The sequence below is a fragment of the Crocodylus porosus genome, unplaced genomic scaffold (assembly GCF_001723895.1).
Source record: "Crocodylus porosus isolate Cpor-Errol unplaced genomic scaffold, CroPor_comp1, whole genome shotgun sequence".
In the NCBI taxonomy this organism is placed as follows: Eukaryota; Metazoa; Chordata; order Crocodylia; family Crocodylidae; genus Crocodylus; species Crocodylus porosus.
In genome coordinates, this window is record NW_017728922.1 from 4741749 (window position 1) to 4760811 (window position 19063).

General features: G+C 42.8%; 1 protein-coding gene and 1 long non-coding RNA gene across 3 annotated transcripts in view; one reads left to right on the forward strand and one right to left on the reverse strand.

Annotated features, from left to right (window-relative positions):
- The window catches only part of STK4 (serine/threonine kinase 4), a 72747-nt gene that overhangs the window by 11036 nt on the left and 42648 nt on the right, over positions 1–19063 (forward strand). For both annotated transcript variants that reach the window (XM_019539633.1, XM_019539632.1), the window contains exons 6-9: positions 334–501; positions 1016–1153; positions 2229–2357; positions 8110–8296. In XM_019539633.1, the coding sequence (XP_019395178.1) occupies positions 334–501; positions 1016–1153; positions 2229–2357; positions 8110–8296 (622 nt within the window). The remainder of the gene's footprint in view (positions 1–333; positions 502–1015; positions 1154–2228; positions 2358–8109; positions 8297–19063) is intronic.
- Positions 11854–15343, reverse strand: LOC109313175. The gene is made up of 2 exons (XR_002101978.1): positions 15034–15343; positions 11854–12023 (listed from the first exon to the last, which is right to left on the reverse strand). It is a non-coding gene; the product is annotated as an uncharacterized LOC109313175 (long non-coding RNA).

Genomic DNA, 19063 nt, shown 5'->3' on the forward strand with positions numbered 1-19063 from the left:
AAATTGCGTTCAATTGTCTCTTCATGGAAGAGCTACATGTATTGCCCTTGATCTAGTAATGGGCTCTAAAGCAGGCACAGGTCTGGTACCCTATTTTTTTTTTCTGTCTCCAGAACTACTGTACCTAAATTTATTCGCAGTAGCACCTGCCCCATTCTTCTGGGTCCATTACATATTCTGCTGGTGCATTACAGTTCAGAGGTGCAATATCCCATATTCTAGTCTTTCTGAGTCTTACTTTGGTGTATGATCATTAAGGAAGTGTGGTACTTAGAAAAAGAACAAAAAGCTTTAACATTGCATGGAATTTTCTTTCCCCTGTTTTTATTTTAGGATACCATGGCAAAACGGAACACAGTTATAGGAACTCCATTTTGGATGGCTCCTGAAGTGATCCAGGAAATTGGGTATAACTGTGTAGCAGACATCTGGTCGCTGGGGATCACGGCAATAGAAATGGCTGAAGGAAAGCCACCATATGCAGATATTCATCCAATGAGGGTGAGGACCAAGGACTCAAATATTGCAGGAAATGCATAGGTTTCAATTCACAATTAGTTGAATAGCACTCGAACAAGATGCCAACTATCTTTTAACATAGGAGGAAGTTAACATCAAGTAAAATGAGGGAATATTTCTCATGAGCAGGAAAATCGTCAGATAAATGTAGAATTATATAGTTTGCTTAGAACATACATGTGTTCTTTGGATCAACCCCCATGCCCCAATTGTCAACATGCAGTCCTATTTTTCAAGTAGTATCTCTGCCATAGGTAAAAACTTCCACTGAAAACGGCTCTAGTGAATGAATTTCTCATTACTTTGATCTGTTCCGTAGGGGAATATATATAGTTGGCATAAACAATTGAAGTGACAGGCAACTTTGAACTGCTATAGTTATCTCAGAGTTGGGACATGAACACTTTTGTAAATGTGTTTACTTCAGGCAATGTGCATGGTTGTTCTGTGTGTGATCTTGACTGTCTAGAAATTAAGCAGTTTTTATTGTTATCAGGCAATTTTCATGATTCCTACAAATCCTCCTCCAACATTCCGGAAGCCAGAACACTGGTCAGACAATTTCACCGACTTTGTAAAACAGTGTCTTGTGAAGAGTCCTGAGCAAAGAGCCACTGCCACGCAGCTTCTTCAGGTCTGGTCTTGGGTGCCTGGGATGAGCCTACAGGGGCATGAAACCTAGAGAGTTGAATGACTTGTAGTGTAGGCATAGTGATTGGGTGCATTTTGCAATAATAATTTCCCTTTTTGTTTTCTGTTTGTTGTAATGTCGTGACTAAAAACCTCACACTCAGTTTCAACCTTCGAAGTCTTCCCTACAAACTGGATCTACTTCTGCTTCCTGTTCCTTTATGTATACGTATAAAATTTAAATATTGCATCTTTGTGCCTTCAGGCTTTTTGTCTGATTCGCAAGATTTCCAAGGAGAGATCCTGTTGCTTAACTGCATGACATTATATAGTGCACCTTTAACTGACCTTATGCTTTAAAACAGAGCCATTTCTCTGCTGCTACCTTGTCACAAACAGCTCCTCTCCATTTTCTGGCTATTCCAGTTTACCTTTGTTTTTCATGTGTCAGAGGCTCCTGCTTAGAGATGAAAGCAAAGCTGGCTAATCTTTAAAGCACTCGTTAGATATTATCAAAGAGAAAAGGGATATATGTTTGGATCAAGAGGATATTTTTTTCAGTGTACCATCTTGGGCTACAGCCTCTCCCACTACAAACAAAACAGTACCCCTGTCTTTTCATGACACTAATGTCTCCATTGATGTAACCTTTCTGAGAAGACTTCATTATGGTTTATTGGCTGGCCCTTAGAATGTGAAAAGAAGGCAGCAATTTAGGCAGTTTTGCAACCTGTTGGGAAGTGTAGCCATGCTGTAGTCCCAGGTTACGATTTTAGATAGCCAGAGGGGTCATGTGTAGAAGTGAGTTATGTTCAAAGCAGTTCAGGAGAAGAGTCTGAATGCAGGGTACTGCAGAATTTGTCTTTTTGTAGCAGAAGTTAGTCAGGGATTCTCTTTCTCCATTGCTAAAAAGATGCATTAAACTTGTGCTTTTGCAGAGCTGTTTGCACAAGCATTAACATGTGTGCAGCAGGAATGGGGATAGCTCTGGTTAACAATAGTGTTTGGGGTTTTTTACTGCTGTTATCACGGTTCAAATTTACTGCTTAAAACATATCATGTACATCCCTTTTTTTTAGCATCCATTTGTTAAAAGTGCCAAAGGGGTGTCAATTTTGCGGGATTTAATAAATGAAGCGATGGATGTTAAGTTGAAACGCCAAGAAGCACAACAGCGGGAACTGGATCAAGATGATGAAGAGAATTCGGTGAGTGTTTAACAAATGCAATCACTTAAACAATGGGGAAAGTCCCCCTACTTTCCCATAACATCTGTACCCAACTGGTCTAACTCTGTCTATACACTGTGTTGTGTCAAATCTCTCTCTCTCTCTAGGTTCTGGTGTTTTTAACTTAAACTTAATACAACATAATGATTAGCTTGGTTGTTGTCACCAGGTGTGGGTGTTGTGGGATTTTTACCTTAAAATGGCTCAGTTCAGTCTTAAACCCTCTCTACAATCCTGCTCCTACTTCCTGTATATTCTGGTAGGATAATGAGCTTTTGTAAGAATCAGCCCAACATATTGTCATAACACCAGCTACCACTAGAAAATTATCAGTCAAGTAAACTACTTTAAAGATATAGATGCATATGCAAAAGATTCAAAAGGCTATTTCTATGCTGCTCGATGAAGCCTGTTTCTTACTTTCTGTGCATGTACCAAACCCTGATATTGAAGCAGTGAAGCGCACCCTTTGGGGGTCACTTTCAAGCATGCCGGAGAGAGCTTTAGAGTAGTAGGGGTTGCCCTGAAGGTGGATCTGTTACCTTATTTCTGAGTTGGCTGTGTGCAGAGTTGGAGCAGGTGCATGCTTCTTGGTGACCCTCTCAGGAGATTAATAACTTAATTTATTTTGCAAATAAATGTTTCCCAGCACGATCAACCTTTTCCTTCCTAGTAAGAACTTCAGACTGTAGACTCCAGTCTTCTTGGACTACATTCTTAGCATAAAGCAGTGGTGGCTGTATAAAATAAGCTGTCTTCCTATTTCAACTCTTTAGAAATTCTGATATAGAAACTTCATGCTGTACAATAGAAATAAACACAGATGTCAGGGGAGGGGATGTATGCTTAGGCTTCTTGGAGTATGCAGTGTAGTGCTATGCATTTGTTCTTTGTTTGCAGTTGGAGCATGTGTGGTACAGAAAGTATGCTGAGCTATCTTTGAGCACACTCTGACTGTTCAAACCTGACTGAATCAGATGGGCACTGAACGGCTTTTGCTTCAAAAAGTCCTTTTCAGAGCCAATAGCATGTTTTGTTCCCAAATATTGATCTGTAGCAGGGAGGGAGAATTATTTGTGTCCTCAGGCCATACAGGGAGTTTTGCTTAACTGTCATGGATCAGAACCCCACCTCCCTGCACAGCAGCTCATCAAAACTCAATATGTGTGATGGGGCTGCGGGCCAGTGGGGAGCAGGATAGGTGGGTGAAGAGGTGATCACAGGGCAGGGTCCCGGGGCAGTGACAGTATGGGGTGGGGGCCTGGAGCAGAGCTGTGATCCACTACCCACATGCCCCTGCAACAGGCGCAGGTTCCCCAGGTGGGCATACAGCACAGCAGCTGGACTCCATATCCCAGCAGCTCAGCAGCAGCAGCTCCTGGCTGCCACAGCTGTTGGCCCTGGCCCATCTGCCCTGCACCCACTGCCGGCGTCGGAACCTGCATGAGCAGAGTCCTTGGCCGGGTGCCTGAGATGCAGCTGCAAGTGGGCAAAGAGCAGCATCTGTGAGTGAGATGGGCAAGTGGGGCCAGGGAGACCCTGGGATTTTGTGGTGGTGACAGTTTGGGGCTTGGACCAGGGGCAGAGCTGCACTCCACTGCCCGCATACCCTTGCAACAGGTTCCACGGGCAGGGGTGTGTGGGGAGCAAATTGCAGCTCTCTACTGAGCCCCAGCTCCATGCTGTCACCACCCCAATGTCCCAGACCCCACTCTGGATGTAGCTCCCTGCCCACCCCTGGCCCCGTATTGTCCACCTGGCCACATGCCCTGGCTCAGCCCTGTGTGGCAGTAATAGTGGGGGGCTGGGACAGAGTTGCAATCTGCTCCCTGAATGTCCCTGCCTGCAGTACTGAGGCTCTGTCCTGGCCCCACGCTGTCACCACCCCATGATTCTGGGGTCTCAGTGGAGGATGGCCAGGACCCATGCAGGCAGGATGATGCTGCTGGCAGAGAGCTATGTCCAGGGCCAGGTCCAGGATCTTGGGGTGATGACAGCGCGGGGCCAGATCTGGGCCAGCGCTGCAATCTGCTTCCTCCACACTACTGCCCACAGGACCCGTGCCTGTCACAGGAGCATGTGGGCAGTGGATCATGGCTGTACCCTGGGTCTAGGCCCCATGCTGTCACCGGTCCAAGATCCCAGAGTCTCCCTGGCCCCATCTGCCCATCTTGCTCCTGGATGCCACTTCCCACCTTATTCTTCAGTTGTGGCTAAATGGTGATTGAGAAGTAATTTTACTCATTATGTCGCCAGGTTGGATACCTTCAAGTCAGCTGGCCCTGACAATCTACACCCCAGGGTACTCAAGGAGCTGGCGAGCATCATAGCCCAGCCCCTAGCAAGGATCTTTGAGAACTCCTGGCGCTCTGGTGTAGTGCCTGAGGACTGGAAGAAGGCCAATGTGTTGCCTATCTTCAAGAAAGGGAGGAAAGTGCATCCTGCAAACTATAGACCCATCAGCCTGACCTCTATCCTGGGGAAGGTCTTAGAAAAGTTTAGAGAGGCCATCCTTAATGGACTGGCCAACACCAACATCCTGAGGGATAGCCAGCATGGGTTTGTTGTGAGTAGGTCTTGCTTGACCAATCTCATTTCCTTTTATGACCAGGTGACCTATCACCTGGACAAGGGAGAAGATATTAATGTCATATATCTTGACTTCAGAAAAGCCTTCGATCTGGTATCCCATGATCACCTCTTGGCGAAACTGGCCAATTGTGGCCTTGGGTCTACCATGCTCTGCTGGTTGGGAAATTGGCTCTGTGGTTGGACCCAGAGGGTGGTAATTGGAAATCAGTCATCATGGTGCCCTGTGACCAATGGGGTCCCCCAAGGCTCTGTCCTTGGACCCATATTGTTCAACATCTTTATTAATGATGTGGACATCGGAGTCAGAAGCGGACTGGCCAAGTTCGCCGATGACACCAAACTTTGGGGCAGAGCATCCACACCAGAAGACAGGAGGCCAATCCAGGCTGACCTGGACAGGCTCAGCAAATGGGCGGATGAGAACCTGATGGTGTTTAACACCGAAAAATGCAAGGTTCTCTACCTTGGGAGGAGAAACCTGCAGCATGCTTATAGGCTTGGTAGTGCTACACTGGCTAGCGCTATGGAAGAAAGGGTCTTGGGGGTCATCATTGACCACAAGATGAACATGAGCCTGCAGTGCAATGCTGTGGCTCCTTAAAGGACCAAAACACTGGGTTGCATCCATAGATGCTTCTCAAGCAAATCCTGGGACGTCGGCCTTGGTGAGGCCACAGCTGGAGTACTGCATCCAGTTTTGGGCTCCACAATTCAAAAAGGATGCAGAGAAGCTTGAGAGAGCAGAGGAGAGCCACGTACATGGTCAGAGGTCAGGAAAACAGACCTTACGATGACAGGCTGAGCACCATGGGGCTCTTAGCCTGCAAAAGCGCAGGCTCAGGAGTGATCTGATGGCCACCTATAAGTTTATCCCATAAGGGGTGACCACCAATACCTGGGGGAACATTTGTTCAGCAAAGCGCCACAAGGGATGATGAGGTTGAATGGTTATAAACTACTGCAAGACTGTTTCAGGCTGGACATAAGGGAGAATTTCTTTACTGTCTGAGCCCCCAGGGTCTGGAACAGCCAGCTGTCGGAGGTGGTTCAAGCACCTACTTTGAACACCTTCAAGAGTAAATTGGATGCTTATCTTGCTGGGCTCATATGATACCAGCTGCCTTCCTGCCCTTCGGGTGGGGGGCTGGACTCGATGATCTTCCAAGGTCCCTTCCAGCCCTAATGTCTATGAAATCTATGAAATTATATTAGCTGAAGCACCAGGGTCTGTTGCTCTGCACCTAAGTGAACAGTGCACTGATGTCATGGTGCTCTTTGATGCCAGTGCAACTTCTCTCGCTCCTCCATGTTAGATTTGCTGGAGGGTGGAGAGTTAGTAAGGTTTTCCATGACACTTTCTTCTTTTCCTGTGGTGTTTCACTGTGCTACAGGTAGGGGATTCACAAGGAAACATGGCAAAATAGAACAGGGGTGGGCAGAATACAGCCTGCAGGCTAGGTTCAGCCTGCTGAGGGATTTTGTCTCGTCTGCAACAGTTTCTTCTGCCCCACCTGGCCCAGACGTGGGGAGCAGTCCAGTCCATGGCATGTGTGGCAAGTCCCATCACCCCTGGGTGTGCAGCGGGGCTAGGGCTTCATTTCCCAGTGACCCCAGTGGCAGCTCCTTCCAGCTACTGCTTCTGCCAGACCTGACCCCACTGCCTGGGCACCCTGTCCTGTCTGTCCAGCACCTGAAGCTGGGGTTGGGATCTGTGTGGGCAGGCCACTTGGCTGATGCTTGACATGGAGCCACAGATGCATAGGGAGCGGGGAATTCACTCTTCACCAGCAATAAAATTTAATTTCCCTCCCCCTCTAATTTTTGCAGTTTTCCTTTTTTTCTCCTCTTTGTCAGGTAAGAATGCGATCTGTGGACACCATTAGTAAGACAGAGGCCACTGACATGTGGATCAGGGCAGGGCAGGGCAGTGTCTACTTCCTCGTTGTAACAGCTATGAGATGTTGAGACGTGATGATATAACTTGGGGAGATGTATGCACATTAGCCTCATGATAGTAACTCAAATCATAGTCATGTGAAGACAGAGGAACTGGATTTATCCATTGGTAACAGGTGGTCATCTTTTTTAATGTTCAATATTAAGGTGATTTGCCTGGTAACTAATTTTACCAGATTTTCAGCTAGCATTTACTGTGCTTAGAAGCAGTAAATGATTTCTTATTCAGGGATTGAAGAAGTATTTCCAAGAAATTGTCATAACTTTGAAATTCTTAACCGTTCTACGGTCAGTGTTTATATGGGCAGGATTTTATTAAATATTTTCAAAGGGCTGTCTTGCCTACATTCTGGCTCAGATATTTAGCTTTCCTTGTGCACTTTTGGGGAAATTTATTTTCCCATATTAATGTTCATTTTGATTCTAAAAGTTTGCATTACTGTTGGCAAGACTCAAGGGTTTAAATTCTACTCTCTTATGGCAGGAACAGGCAGGCTTTGCAGACTTCTCCCAAAAATATAAAAGGCCAGAAAAACAATTTGCTTCTGAAAAATGAATATTAAGCCTAGTTCCTTTTTTAAAAAACCTTGCAAATTCAGTACTTGAACATTTAATTATATTTTTCTGTGAGTTTTTTGCTTTTTTTTAAGAATCAGCTTCTGAAAACCAGGATTATCCCTTTCTTCTTTAGTTTGTTTATACTGTAAACAAACCGCTGCAATTTAATCAATGCTTGCTGGAGATGGGGCTTTGTATCATACCTGACGGTCTTTAATAGAAATATTTAAAGACTGAATAGCTCTTTTAATCTAACTGCTTTTAGTGATGGGCCACCAAATTAGGTTCTAGCTGGGGAGCTTGTACTTCTTATTGCTGTTATCGCTGCTTATTTATGGTTCGATAGAAAACTTTACTCTCCAAGACTTGTCATCCAGTTATTTCTAACACTAGGTAATGCTGGAGGAACAGGAACAGAGAAGATTGTTTTTCCTTGCCCATTTGTGGATGAGGGGGGAAGGAAAGGCACCAAGTAATTCTTTACTTTTTACTGTTTTTATAGTAATTTTGTAAGATCCTCTCTCTTATTGAAGAGCTTTTAGAAGTTAGTTCCAATTCTCTTTGAATGTAGTAAGCCTTTGTATAAGATTGCCCTGAAAACTGCATTTCATATATCCTGCCATAGGAAGAAGATGAAACTGATTCAGGTACAATGGTGCGGGCAAGTGGAGATGAGACTGGTACAATAAGAGCTGCCAGCACCATGAGTGATGGAGCCAATACCATGATAGAACATGATGGCACCCTGGAGTCCCAGCTGGGCACGATGGTAATAAATACAGAAGAGGAGGAAGAGGAAGGGACCATGAAAAGTAAGAACTCTTTTTATTGTCACTCATTTCACACACAGGCCCCTGCAGGAGATGCAGAGCTAGGGAGGAAATTTATGAACACATGATCAAAAAGTATTATGCTAAAAGGTTTTCAGCAGGAGGCAGGAGGGGAAGGTAAGATTTGGAATAAAGGTAAGGAGGAAGGTAAGATTTGGAATAAATGTTAGCTCAAGATGCATAATTAATAGGTTCAGCAAAGTGTTTGATTTTTTGAGGATGGTAGTTTATGGTAATATATGTATTTTTATACTTTTCATTGCATGTACAGTTAGCCTAGATGTAATTTCCCTTGACATTTTTTTCAAATTATTATAAGCTGTTAATTAATCCTCAACTAATATCAAATCCAGTTGCTAGTTTCTTCTGTTATGGTATTTCTATACTTATTGGTTCAAATGAAGGAGATTTCATGTTCCTGCTGCTGGGCTGGATCAGAGGCACATACGTTGGTTCCACTCAGTGGTTATAAGCATTTAATTAAAACGATAATTTACTTCTAAGAAGTGGGACTGTTTTTGGTTCCTTGTATTGTGGCAGTACCTTTGGGCCACGGTTGTGACTGGAGCCCAGTCATACTAGCATAAGGAAAAGATGAGCCTTGCCCTTAAGAGTTGACATAAAAGGAAAAAGCAAGTAAATACAACAGACAGCGAGAACAAGATAGGACTGAAAACAAAGTTGGTTTCTATACCAGGTGCCTAGCCATTGTATTCATTTTTGTAGGCATCATAGTAGAAGGTAGCTTGTTATTAAGGTAGTGTTTTGAAAAGGGTGATGTGGTAGCTTTTCAGACAGGAAAAGACTAGGGATGACATTGGAGAAAACACAAGAGTGCTTTTTAATTAACACGTTGATATTGGTGACAGAGGAGAGGGTGGGATTTTGCATCTTGATGGGGGGTGGGGGGAGGGTGTACGTGTGTGATGGGAGGGCTGTAGTAAGTAGGTCATTGGGGTGTTGGATTTTAAATGTAATGACTACTTTGTTTCAGTTGGTAGAGCCAGTAGAGATGTGCAAACAGGGGTACAAACAATCTGGTAGAAGCCTAGAGCTAGAAAACCCCTTTGCATCTTTTTTAGTGACTGTTACTAAGGCAAGCTTGTATTTGTCAAGGCTGGAGAGGAGGTTGTGGCTGTGGATCTGAAGAGGGGGGATAGAGAGGACAGGCTGAATTTGAGTGGGATGCAGGAAGAGGCAGTTCTCCCTTTGCCTTTTTTGGCTCTGTGTGGCAGCTAATGATGACTTGCTGCTTTAACACATGCAGTGCTTACAGACATTGGGGGGAAAAAAAGTGGCACTTTTAAACTCGGTGTACTTCTGCACCAAATCCATCACATACCCAGAAGAGGCATCACGTTAGTTGGAGCCAGCTCACCTAACACCTATGTAGATCATGCACTTTAGTGGGGGTTTGTTGGTACTTTATATAAGGGGTGAACTGATAGGCATTTTGGGAGTGATACCACTAGCTGATTTTTAAGGAGGCACATCGACTGATACTGATCTGATTTCTGATGCAATTGAGTCCAGCTGGTAAGTCTGGTGTGGTGAAAGGGGAGGGAGGGGGTATGGGGGGTAGATCAATTCCCCCATGGTGAGGGAGGGAATAAGGCTGGGGTAGGTGCTGCTAGGGTGGGCATGGGACAGAGCCGTGGCTCATCCGGGGGGCACCAGGAGGGGAGGTGGCTCCCACCTCTGCAGGGTGGGGCAGGGTGGGCTGCAGCTAGGGCCAGGGGCTGGGCAGCATTCGGGGCAGGTGGTGGTGATGCTGGAAAGGAGGCTATGGGGGGGCTGCAGCCCCCCCAAACTTCACCCTAGCCCCCCACCTAGCACCACCACCACCTGCCCTGAGTGCAGCGTGGCAGCCAGCCCACAGCTGCAGCCTGCCTTGCCTCGCACAGCCCCCTTCCCCTCCCTCCCTTTCCCCCTCATGCCCTCCTGAACAAGTGGTAGGAACAGTGGCAGAAGCCGCCCCCACCCCTTCCTGTCTTGCCCTGGCTGGGCAGTACCTACCTCAGCCCCACTCCCTCCCTCACCATGGACAGCGTTGATCTGCCCCCCCACAACCCTTCCCTCACCCCTCCCCTTCCACCACACCAGACTTACCAGCAGGATGCAACTCTCCAAGCTGCCAGGTTGTGCTTCTTGCTGCCTGCGTGCTGTGCTGTGGCTGGCTGCACGCATGCATGGGCATTTATTTGCCAAACTATCAGCTGCATCAGGCCAATTTCCGATATAGTCAATTTTCTTTTTATTGGTGCCGAACCGGTATCAGACTAATGTATCGATGCAGCTCTACTTTATATAATAGCTGATTGACTCGGCTTTAGAGAAAAGCACCAGAAAGCCCTGCTGAAGCACCTGATCTATACAAACAATGCAGAGCTAGGTAAAGTGCATTCTGCAAAAAACACATTTGCAGGTGGGTGGTTTCAGCGCCTGTAAGCAGCTGTTCTGTTTTGAGGAAATTCTGTTCAGGTTTTGCAGCTTTTGTCAGACTTGGAACTGGTTTCATCCTGATCTGCGAAAGTCTACTCCATTATTGAGAAACTCCTCTCTGTGATACCTGCTGACCATAGCAAATGTAATGGGGAATCAAGGTATCAGAGTCTCATTTGGTTTGTAGGTTGAGAGGTGAGCTACAGCTAGACATGAAAGACAGTTGCTGTATTTGTGCTAAGCAGCTGCCTAAAGACAGGTGACATTTGCTACCAGAGGATCAGTTTCTAGGTGGCCCCAGGGGTAAGTAGGGGTCAGATTTATTTGTAATAGTCACCTTTTCTAGCACTCTAATATTCCCTGATTTATTAGTCCTCCCTTATAAAAATGTGTACAGCATTATTAATATTTGGTGGGGTGTGTGTGTTAACATTACTAATGTGGGAAACTGTTTACTTTGAAATTAATAGTGACCCAGTGGTTTGATTACCTACTTAGTTGCAGCAGTACTTGTCTTTCAGTTTCCTGGTCAGATTGTGGTTAATTGACCTCTTTCCTGTCTATTGCACATCATCCTAATAGGGATCTGTTAGTAGAAAAGTTTTTAATTAGTGCTTAGTTTATGTGGTGAGCTGGTACTGGAGCTTATAGCTAACTTACAAGCATTATGTGATGGACTCATAAGCATTTGTAAAATCTTAGCTATCTGGGGCAATGATGGTGATACAATGTGACTGCTTAACCACAGCAGGCACAAATGTAGCCCAGAACTACAGTACATCATTCCTCCCATTCTGACATGGCTGTTCCAACTGGCTTGATAAATATTGACTGCTGCTGTTCAATCTATAATACTTCATTTTAACCAAAGTGCAAGTCTGATTCATGCTGAGAGGTTACTCAACCAACCTGTCTTTATTTTGCTTTGTTTGTGGAGTACCTGCTGTTTGAGAGCTTTGGCTTTTAGCAGCTTCTGCTTTACCAGGCTATTGATTTGCTTTCATTAGTTGTGCCTCAGAAGATCTGTGGGCAGTTCTCCTTCCTGGTATGGTCTTTGCTTTGCAGTAGCAGAGCTCTGTGATTTTTTTTTTTTTCCCCCATCTAAAATGCCTCATTGAGAGAGGTTGCAGATTTGGTTTGGCTCTGCAGCAGCTGTATCTTTTTTGTCTTCATCAAGTGTCATTCATAATAAACAGGAGAAGAGCAGTCTTGAAGGCAAAGTGAACACTGTGGGTTCTGAAAACAACTTCAAACTGGGAAGTTTTACCTGTAATATAATTGCATGAAAGAAATCTGAATGAGCTTACAATAGGCATGCAAAATGGAGGCTGAACCCTTAAACAAGTTTTAAATAAATGTGTCAATGCTTAAAGCATCCCTTTATACTGAATGTAAAGTTCTAGTCACAAACTTGGGCATAATGTTAACATGTTTCCAAAGTAAAGAGTGTGGGTAATGCCTATGATTGGAGTGAAGCATTGGTACCCAGTAAGAGAGAGCATGTGTAAGATGCACAGGATAGATTGTGTGCATTTTATGTAGACCCCTACAAACTAACATTTTTTCTGGTGCTGGAGGAGGCAGAGCACCTTGGTAGGAATGGTTCTAAACCCTGTGGTGCCTTTTAAGATGACCTATCTGTCATTAAGCAACCAAAAAGGAGTCTGTTCTAGAGCTGCTGCCTTAGATTGAGGGGCATGTATATAAAATGTCATGTACACCTGATGTTCAGTAGTGCACATGGAGATTGCTACTTGCATAGGTGCTTAGCTCTTTCTCACTGCTGCTTCATGCTATTTGCCCTATAAAAAGAACCCAACAAATCCCTTATGTCCTAAAGCTCACAGCCTTCCGTAAAAAAGGCTGTCATTGCAGAGTTTGGAATTTAAAGTCATATGCATAGTTTAACTCTGTGGGCAGCAGTGTACTACTTGCTGTCATTGTAGATTGACTTGAAACCGAGTCACTTTGGTTGATGTGGGGGACAAGGGAATGACTGTGCATCTATAGAAAATTATATGAAGTAAGTGCAAAAAACTCTCTTCTTCTTCACCTTCTCTCCATTCCTCCCCCTGCCAACTCCCACCATTTCCTGATCTTTCTGGGAAAGCTCCATGGAAAACTCATTTCTGCAAATTGGTGTCTTGACAATATTGGAAAAACTGAAAATTCATTTCTCTGCTAGGGAGAGAACCTCTACAGAGTCCGTGGCTGTCTTCCCATTAACACTTCAACACATGGTGCGAGTTACTGTCATTCATGGTGAAGACTAGAATACAGAAAAGTAGTTTGGTTTGATTTTTGTTCCCCCTACCCTTGCACCACCTCCTGGCAGCATTTCCAAGATCTGACTTGGTGACCTGAGTTCAAATCTTGGGTCACTGAGTTGCTATGGAAACAATCACTGCAAAGGCTGAGGTGAGAGCTTTCTTTCTTTCCTTAAGATGTTGAATCAGCAGGACTGACTCCATACCCTACAGCACTGGGTATAGCAGCCATGTGTTTGAGAGTGTAGAACAACTTGCTATGAATATCATGAAAATCAGTTGTTAAGGAAGCCAACTGATAAGACTTTCCAGGAGTCTGGATTCCTTCCAAGGGAAGTTCTCTAAATGTACCAACTTTTCTTATAGAAGACGGTCATTTTTTTTCAAACAGAAGAGGGAGAACATGGTCATTTTCTTGCAGCTTGGCGGTGAGCTCAGTAGACTGGGATCTTTTGAAATTTCAAACTGTAGCAAATACCAGCAATTAGCCATGATGGGTAACTGGGGCTTCCAAGCCAGCTCATGGCAAGACAGGGAAAGGAGTAATCAAATCTGACTTGCATTTCAGTGTTCCCCCTGGCTCTGAAGAAAGAGAATAGAAGTCTGACAAGAAAAGCAATGGAAGACTGTGCGCGAATTAAGTTACTGCAGTTTTAAAAGATCACACAAAATAGGTGGGGCCTGGGACATCTGAGGCTATAACATAAGTGAGATTGCCAGCTGGTCACAAATATAAAGCATGCTGGCTTTTTTCCCCATTGGGAGACTGAATAATGTGACTTCTCATCATTTAAAGAGCAGAAATAAAAAATCATTTAAATAAATAAATAAAAGCCTATGATCATACTCCTTCTTCTCTGGTAGATCTCCAGATCTCTATGACTAATTGTCCATTCACTTCCTTGAACCCAAAGGAAACAGGTCTACCAGCATTTTGTAAAATGTTGAGAGCAAAAGTTTTGTTTCAAACCTTAGTTCCCAAATATTCACTTATCCACTCTGCCTTCGCTAGGTCTCCTTAAAAAATTGTGTTCTCGTAAACTGGCAGTGAATAGCCTTGCTCTCATATCCATCCTGCTTGCAGGAATTCCTCTTTTGTAGAGGAAATGCAAAATAGCTTTTGTGGACAGGGGCATCCTATCCTAGTTGCTGCAGCTGTGCTAGCCAGCCTCTAACCAGAAGAGGGAGCTCCAGAACAGGCTATGTGGCATCTCTGTCTGCTCGAATAGAAAGCTTAGCTTTTACTCATTTGAAAATGTCTTGAGTACTCCCTCTGCTTCCAGAATTAATCTGATATTCCAGATCTAAGCAGTGTGCGCACAAAGGGTTCTACCCAACCATTCAAGACTTGAAGAAGACCAAGAGAAGTTAGGTTTCACATAGGGTTTTTGTTTTTGCTGTCATACATGTCTCTGTTTTTTAAAAAACTAATATGATTAGAGTAACTTGCTCTTTGATACTGTTAAGGAAAAATACCACAACAGGTTAAAATGTTAGGTAAAAACCCTTCTCTCCTTTTCACTAATAGGATAATATTGGAATCCTTTGCAGTCCAGCACATAGTCCAAGTTGATATTCCTTTCTGTAATCATTTCTTCGGGAGTTGGCTGGGCAGCTGTATATTAGCCTGCAAATGCCCTTCCTGAGAATTGCCTCAAGTGCTCCATTTTTCAACTTACCATTTCCATGTTAATGTTCTCTTGACATTCGGTTAAATTGATTTTGCTGTAAAACTCATCAGCCTGGCTGCAGAACTCTTCTAAGGAAAGAGCTTTTCATAATCTTAAATATAAGCATAATAATGACACTTTGAATCAATTTAATTAATTCATCTTTCAAGAGTGATCTGTAATTCAGGTGGGAATTGGTGTCACTATTAATGGTAAAAGTATTCAGGGGAATACAGAAGTTCTGGAAACTCTTATGTGGCAGCAGAGGTAGAATGTTTCCAGAAGTCTGAAACTCCTGGCTCTGGGGGAAAAAGAGAGTAATTACAAAAATAAATCTAACTTGGTATACAGTCCACCCTCGTAGTTGGAGCCAGATGTGCTTTTCAGAGGGGGGAGGCCAGAAGTATACATTCTCCTGAAGTGGAAGTAGTGTTATAACTGTGGTATCATGTGGCTGTCCTTCTAGGCTAACTCTGCTTAACAGGCAAAACTAAATTAACCTGCTTGCCTGCTAAAGTGGCTGTTTTTGTTCCCCTTTGGAGGCATTGTGCACTGCTGGGCATCCTGCGGACACTTGCAGGAGTTCACAGCATCAGCTGGAATGCACTTTTTTCCCTTTTTGGGAAATCTGTATCTTGAAAACAAAACCCAAACCCTGATATTTGTTTTAAATGTGGAAACTGTTTGTAGGGCACTGACACATCTCATTTCTGGAAAATCATTGTCAACAGTGACACTAAAATCTTGTGTCCCCGGGATAATGTAAAGTCTGATCTCTTAAGGACAGTCTTTATAAATTGGTTTTCTGTTTTTAATGATCGGATAACAAATATACTTTACATCTAGTATGTTAGAAAAGTACCAAAATCTTCTAAGCTGTAACTTTGGTTGCTTAAATCTTTTCTCTGTTTCTTCCCCCGCCCCCTCCCCTTTTACTTGGTTTAATATTTTGCAAATGTGCCATGTGTGTATATAATTTTTTTTTAAAAAAAAGCTGTTCAGAATGCACTGCGACATAATTCATCCATAACTGGTTACTTGCAGTCTTTAGTTTTAACTAGCTTGAAATAACCTTTAATATCTTAATAGCTTTACTTCTAGAGGCCTGAGGCAGGTCACTCACTTGTAGCAGTAAGCATCCTCATTCTTCTGAGAAATGGCAATCATTTTCATTTCAGTTAAGCTCCAATTAATCTTTGTATTGTCCTTGCTTCTCAAGACATCTTCTAGACTATACTTCTACTTGGGCATTATCTCAAATGGCTAGCGAAACCAATTGGTATTCTTTTCTCTCTCTACAGATAAGCTTCATTACCATTCATGCAATTAAACGTTTGTAATTAGTTATTAAAATTTCTCCTGTTTACCTTGTAGGCTATTTGCTAATGTATATATTTACATTCATTTTTGCTTGTGTGTATATATATTAATTACCTGCCCTTTCCTAGAATGTATGGTCCTGACAAGACTATAGAAAACCTCTTATGCATTTCTTGTTTTTATTACTTGCCATAGGTCCTGAGATGATGGAAACCTGACAGTGTGCAGCTTTTTTGGTTTACAGAGTAGCACAAAAGTTACATGGCAGGTAACCATACTGCTTGCCTTGCCCTGTTATCTGATCAGATTTATGAAGTAGGGTCTACGTTGGTCAGTACTCAAATCTGCCCTGCCTGGACTTGGAGGAGCTTGTCCACTGTAGTATTGATAAACACCAAACAAAATTACACTGCAACTTAGAAAGCATAGACCAAAGGTGGTCTTGAGATTATAGATACATTAGGGGTTTTTGTTGGGTTACTTATCTGGGGGAGGGGGTCTACTAACACTCTGTTTCTCATGGAGAGGATATTAAAAAAATCTTGATCATTTATGAGTATTACAATATTTTGTCACTTCTCAATAAAATTGTGGTCCTTATGTTTTAGATGATCCCAAATAAAATTCATTGGGATTAATTGGTTCATTCAGCAGTCAGGATTTCTGACCATGTCCAAGCTAATAGGTGTTTTCATGTTCTGTTTAAAAAGACACCTTCTATGCTAAAAGCAGTTGTAGTTCATAAATCAGGGTGTGACGTACATGAGAAGATTTCCAGTCTCCTAGATGAAAACTTCCATATAAAATATACCTCAAATGTATACTTTGGGATATTTTAATTCAACTTCTCGTTTGAAATTTAGCCAGGTTTTAAAAACCAAGATTCAATAAACCTTTCCATTGTTAGAAGTCTACAACATTTCCTGTAGAGAAATTACTGTATTTTATCGGCAAAAACAGTTATTTGAAAAATGCAGCATAATTAAATATGGGTGACTCAGAAAGCATGCAGTAGGTGTACAATTGGGTTACTGTTATAAGTGAATAAAGCATTATTGATCTGTGGCTGAGGCAGGTTTGTAGGTGTATTTAATGGCAGCAGTTACCTGAAGTTCTATGGTTTCCTGGTATCAAAATAAATGATATGGCTATTATAGAAAACAGCTTAACATTTTGTCAGTTTTATGTATTCTGTAATACTGGGGCTTTTTACCACATTTTTCCTTTGCTGTTCTCTAGGGAGATGACTTTTCATAGCAACCTCCCACCACCTTTTTAAAATAGCTAGTTATTCCATTTTCAGTGGCATAGATTTGTATCTAAAATGAACAGGACCATTTAAAAGTAATTGGGTTATAAAGCAGTATTAGCATTATGTACTGAGATACCATTATGATGAGCATTTGTATAAAAGCCTAAATTGATTAAACACTTCCTTCACTGCCGTAGCATTATAGTACCGCTCTTGATGTATGGAGAATAGCGATGTCCAGAAATGGGAGCCCAGGCATGCTTCCCTGTGCTTGTTGCATTCTGTATTGCTTTTTACCTTCATTTTTGTGGTGGTGCAGCTGGTCAACCTGACCGTCTTTTTTGTTTATTTCCAATCCATGTGCCAAGACTATTGAGTTGAATGCGTGTCAGCACAGCTTTGTAGCTCAGTAGAAGGAGCGCACTTACACTGCTGTCTTTATGTGATGCCAAGCAAGCAGTATGAATTTATTTTTTTTAGTCGGAGGAGCAGTAGTTAATTCTGAAAAATGGATTAAAGTAGGGGGTTTGTGCAGTACACATATCCACTTAGCATGCTGAATCTAGTTCATGGCTTCTCCTTTAGTAAGATGAATTTGATAATCTATGAATATTACATACATGCTGTCCAGTGCTGGAACTGGAAGCAGACATATAAATGTGTTTAATGTAGCAATCGTTGTATAGACCTATGTTCTTTTATTGCTTTATTGAAACTATTACAAAATATGTCTGCGCTAGGGTACCTATGGAAAGGTTTTCTGGATGTAACCAATGGCTTGAACAAGATGGAGAGCATGAGTAATGGAATAGTTAGTAGATGTATAGGCTTGTTATCCCAACAGAATCAACAAAGACCTATGGGGAAGGAACTAAATCATTTCAGTTCAGGTACATCTTTATCTCCAAATGCTATATCACACCTTCAGGCAAGCTGTGTTCTGCCCAAGAGAGACAGATTATTTCCTATGAGGACTGAAATGACTTGTCCTTTTTTCTGAGTAGCTAGAATAAACTAATAAAGCTTCTGTGATCAAGAAGTGTCTCTTCCAAAGAGGGAATTGCTGCTAAAAAGAGTTCTTTTGATACTGAGATTTGAATTCTCCTAGCAAGTACAAAAGGCATGGAGAGATTTACCTGTTTTCATCTTGAGCTGTGGTTGAGGTTTTTTATGGTTGTTAGTAAGTAAAGACATTAGGAAGCAGTTGCTGACAATCCTACGATCCTATTCAGTAGTGTCCCCTCCAAAATCCTTGAGACTGAGCTTGAGGATTCAGGTATGAGGAGATTGCCTAGATGGGTTGCAGACTTGCTTTTTACTAGGTTCAGCATAATTGAAAAGTCATCCTACATGCCACAGGGTGAAGGTTGAATATCCTTTCATTCTTACTGCTGTTTCACCTCCTTTTCATCTTTTGTCTCTGATGCAAATATTCTTACAGATTTAATCCACTGACTAAAGCAAGTAAGAGAGGAGAGGGAAGAATGTGTCAGAAAAAAATGGTAGTGTATGAAGAGCAAGGCAACTTCAAGTGCACTATTTTACTTGCTGCTTATAGTGAGAACTCTGACAATATTATGCTGCATGGTAGTGTGAGATGTCAGTAAAGGGCTTTCTTGCATCATGGAGCAAGCACAGCTGAGACCTGTTTCTTAGGGAGAAATCCTCTGTTCTATGTGCCATAGCCTTTAGCTTTGTACCATTGATATAACTATTTTTCTCAGATGCTTTATATTCATTACAAGAGATTAGTTTAGGTGCTTCAGACTAATTGAAGTGAGGCTCATATTTGTAGCTG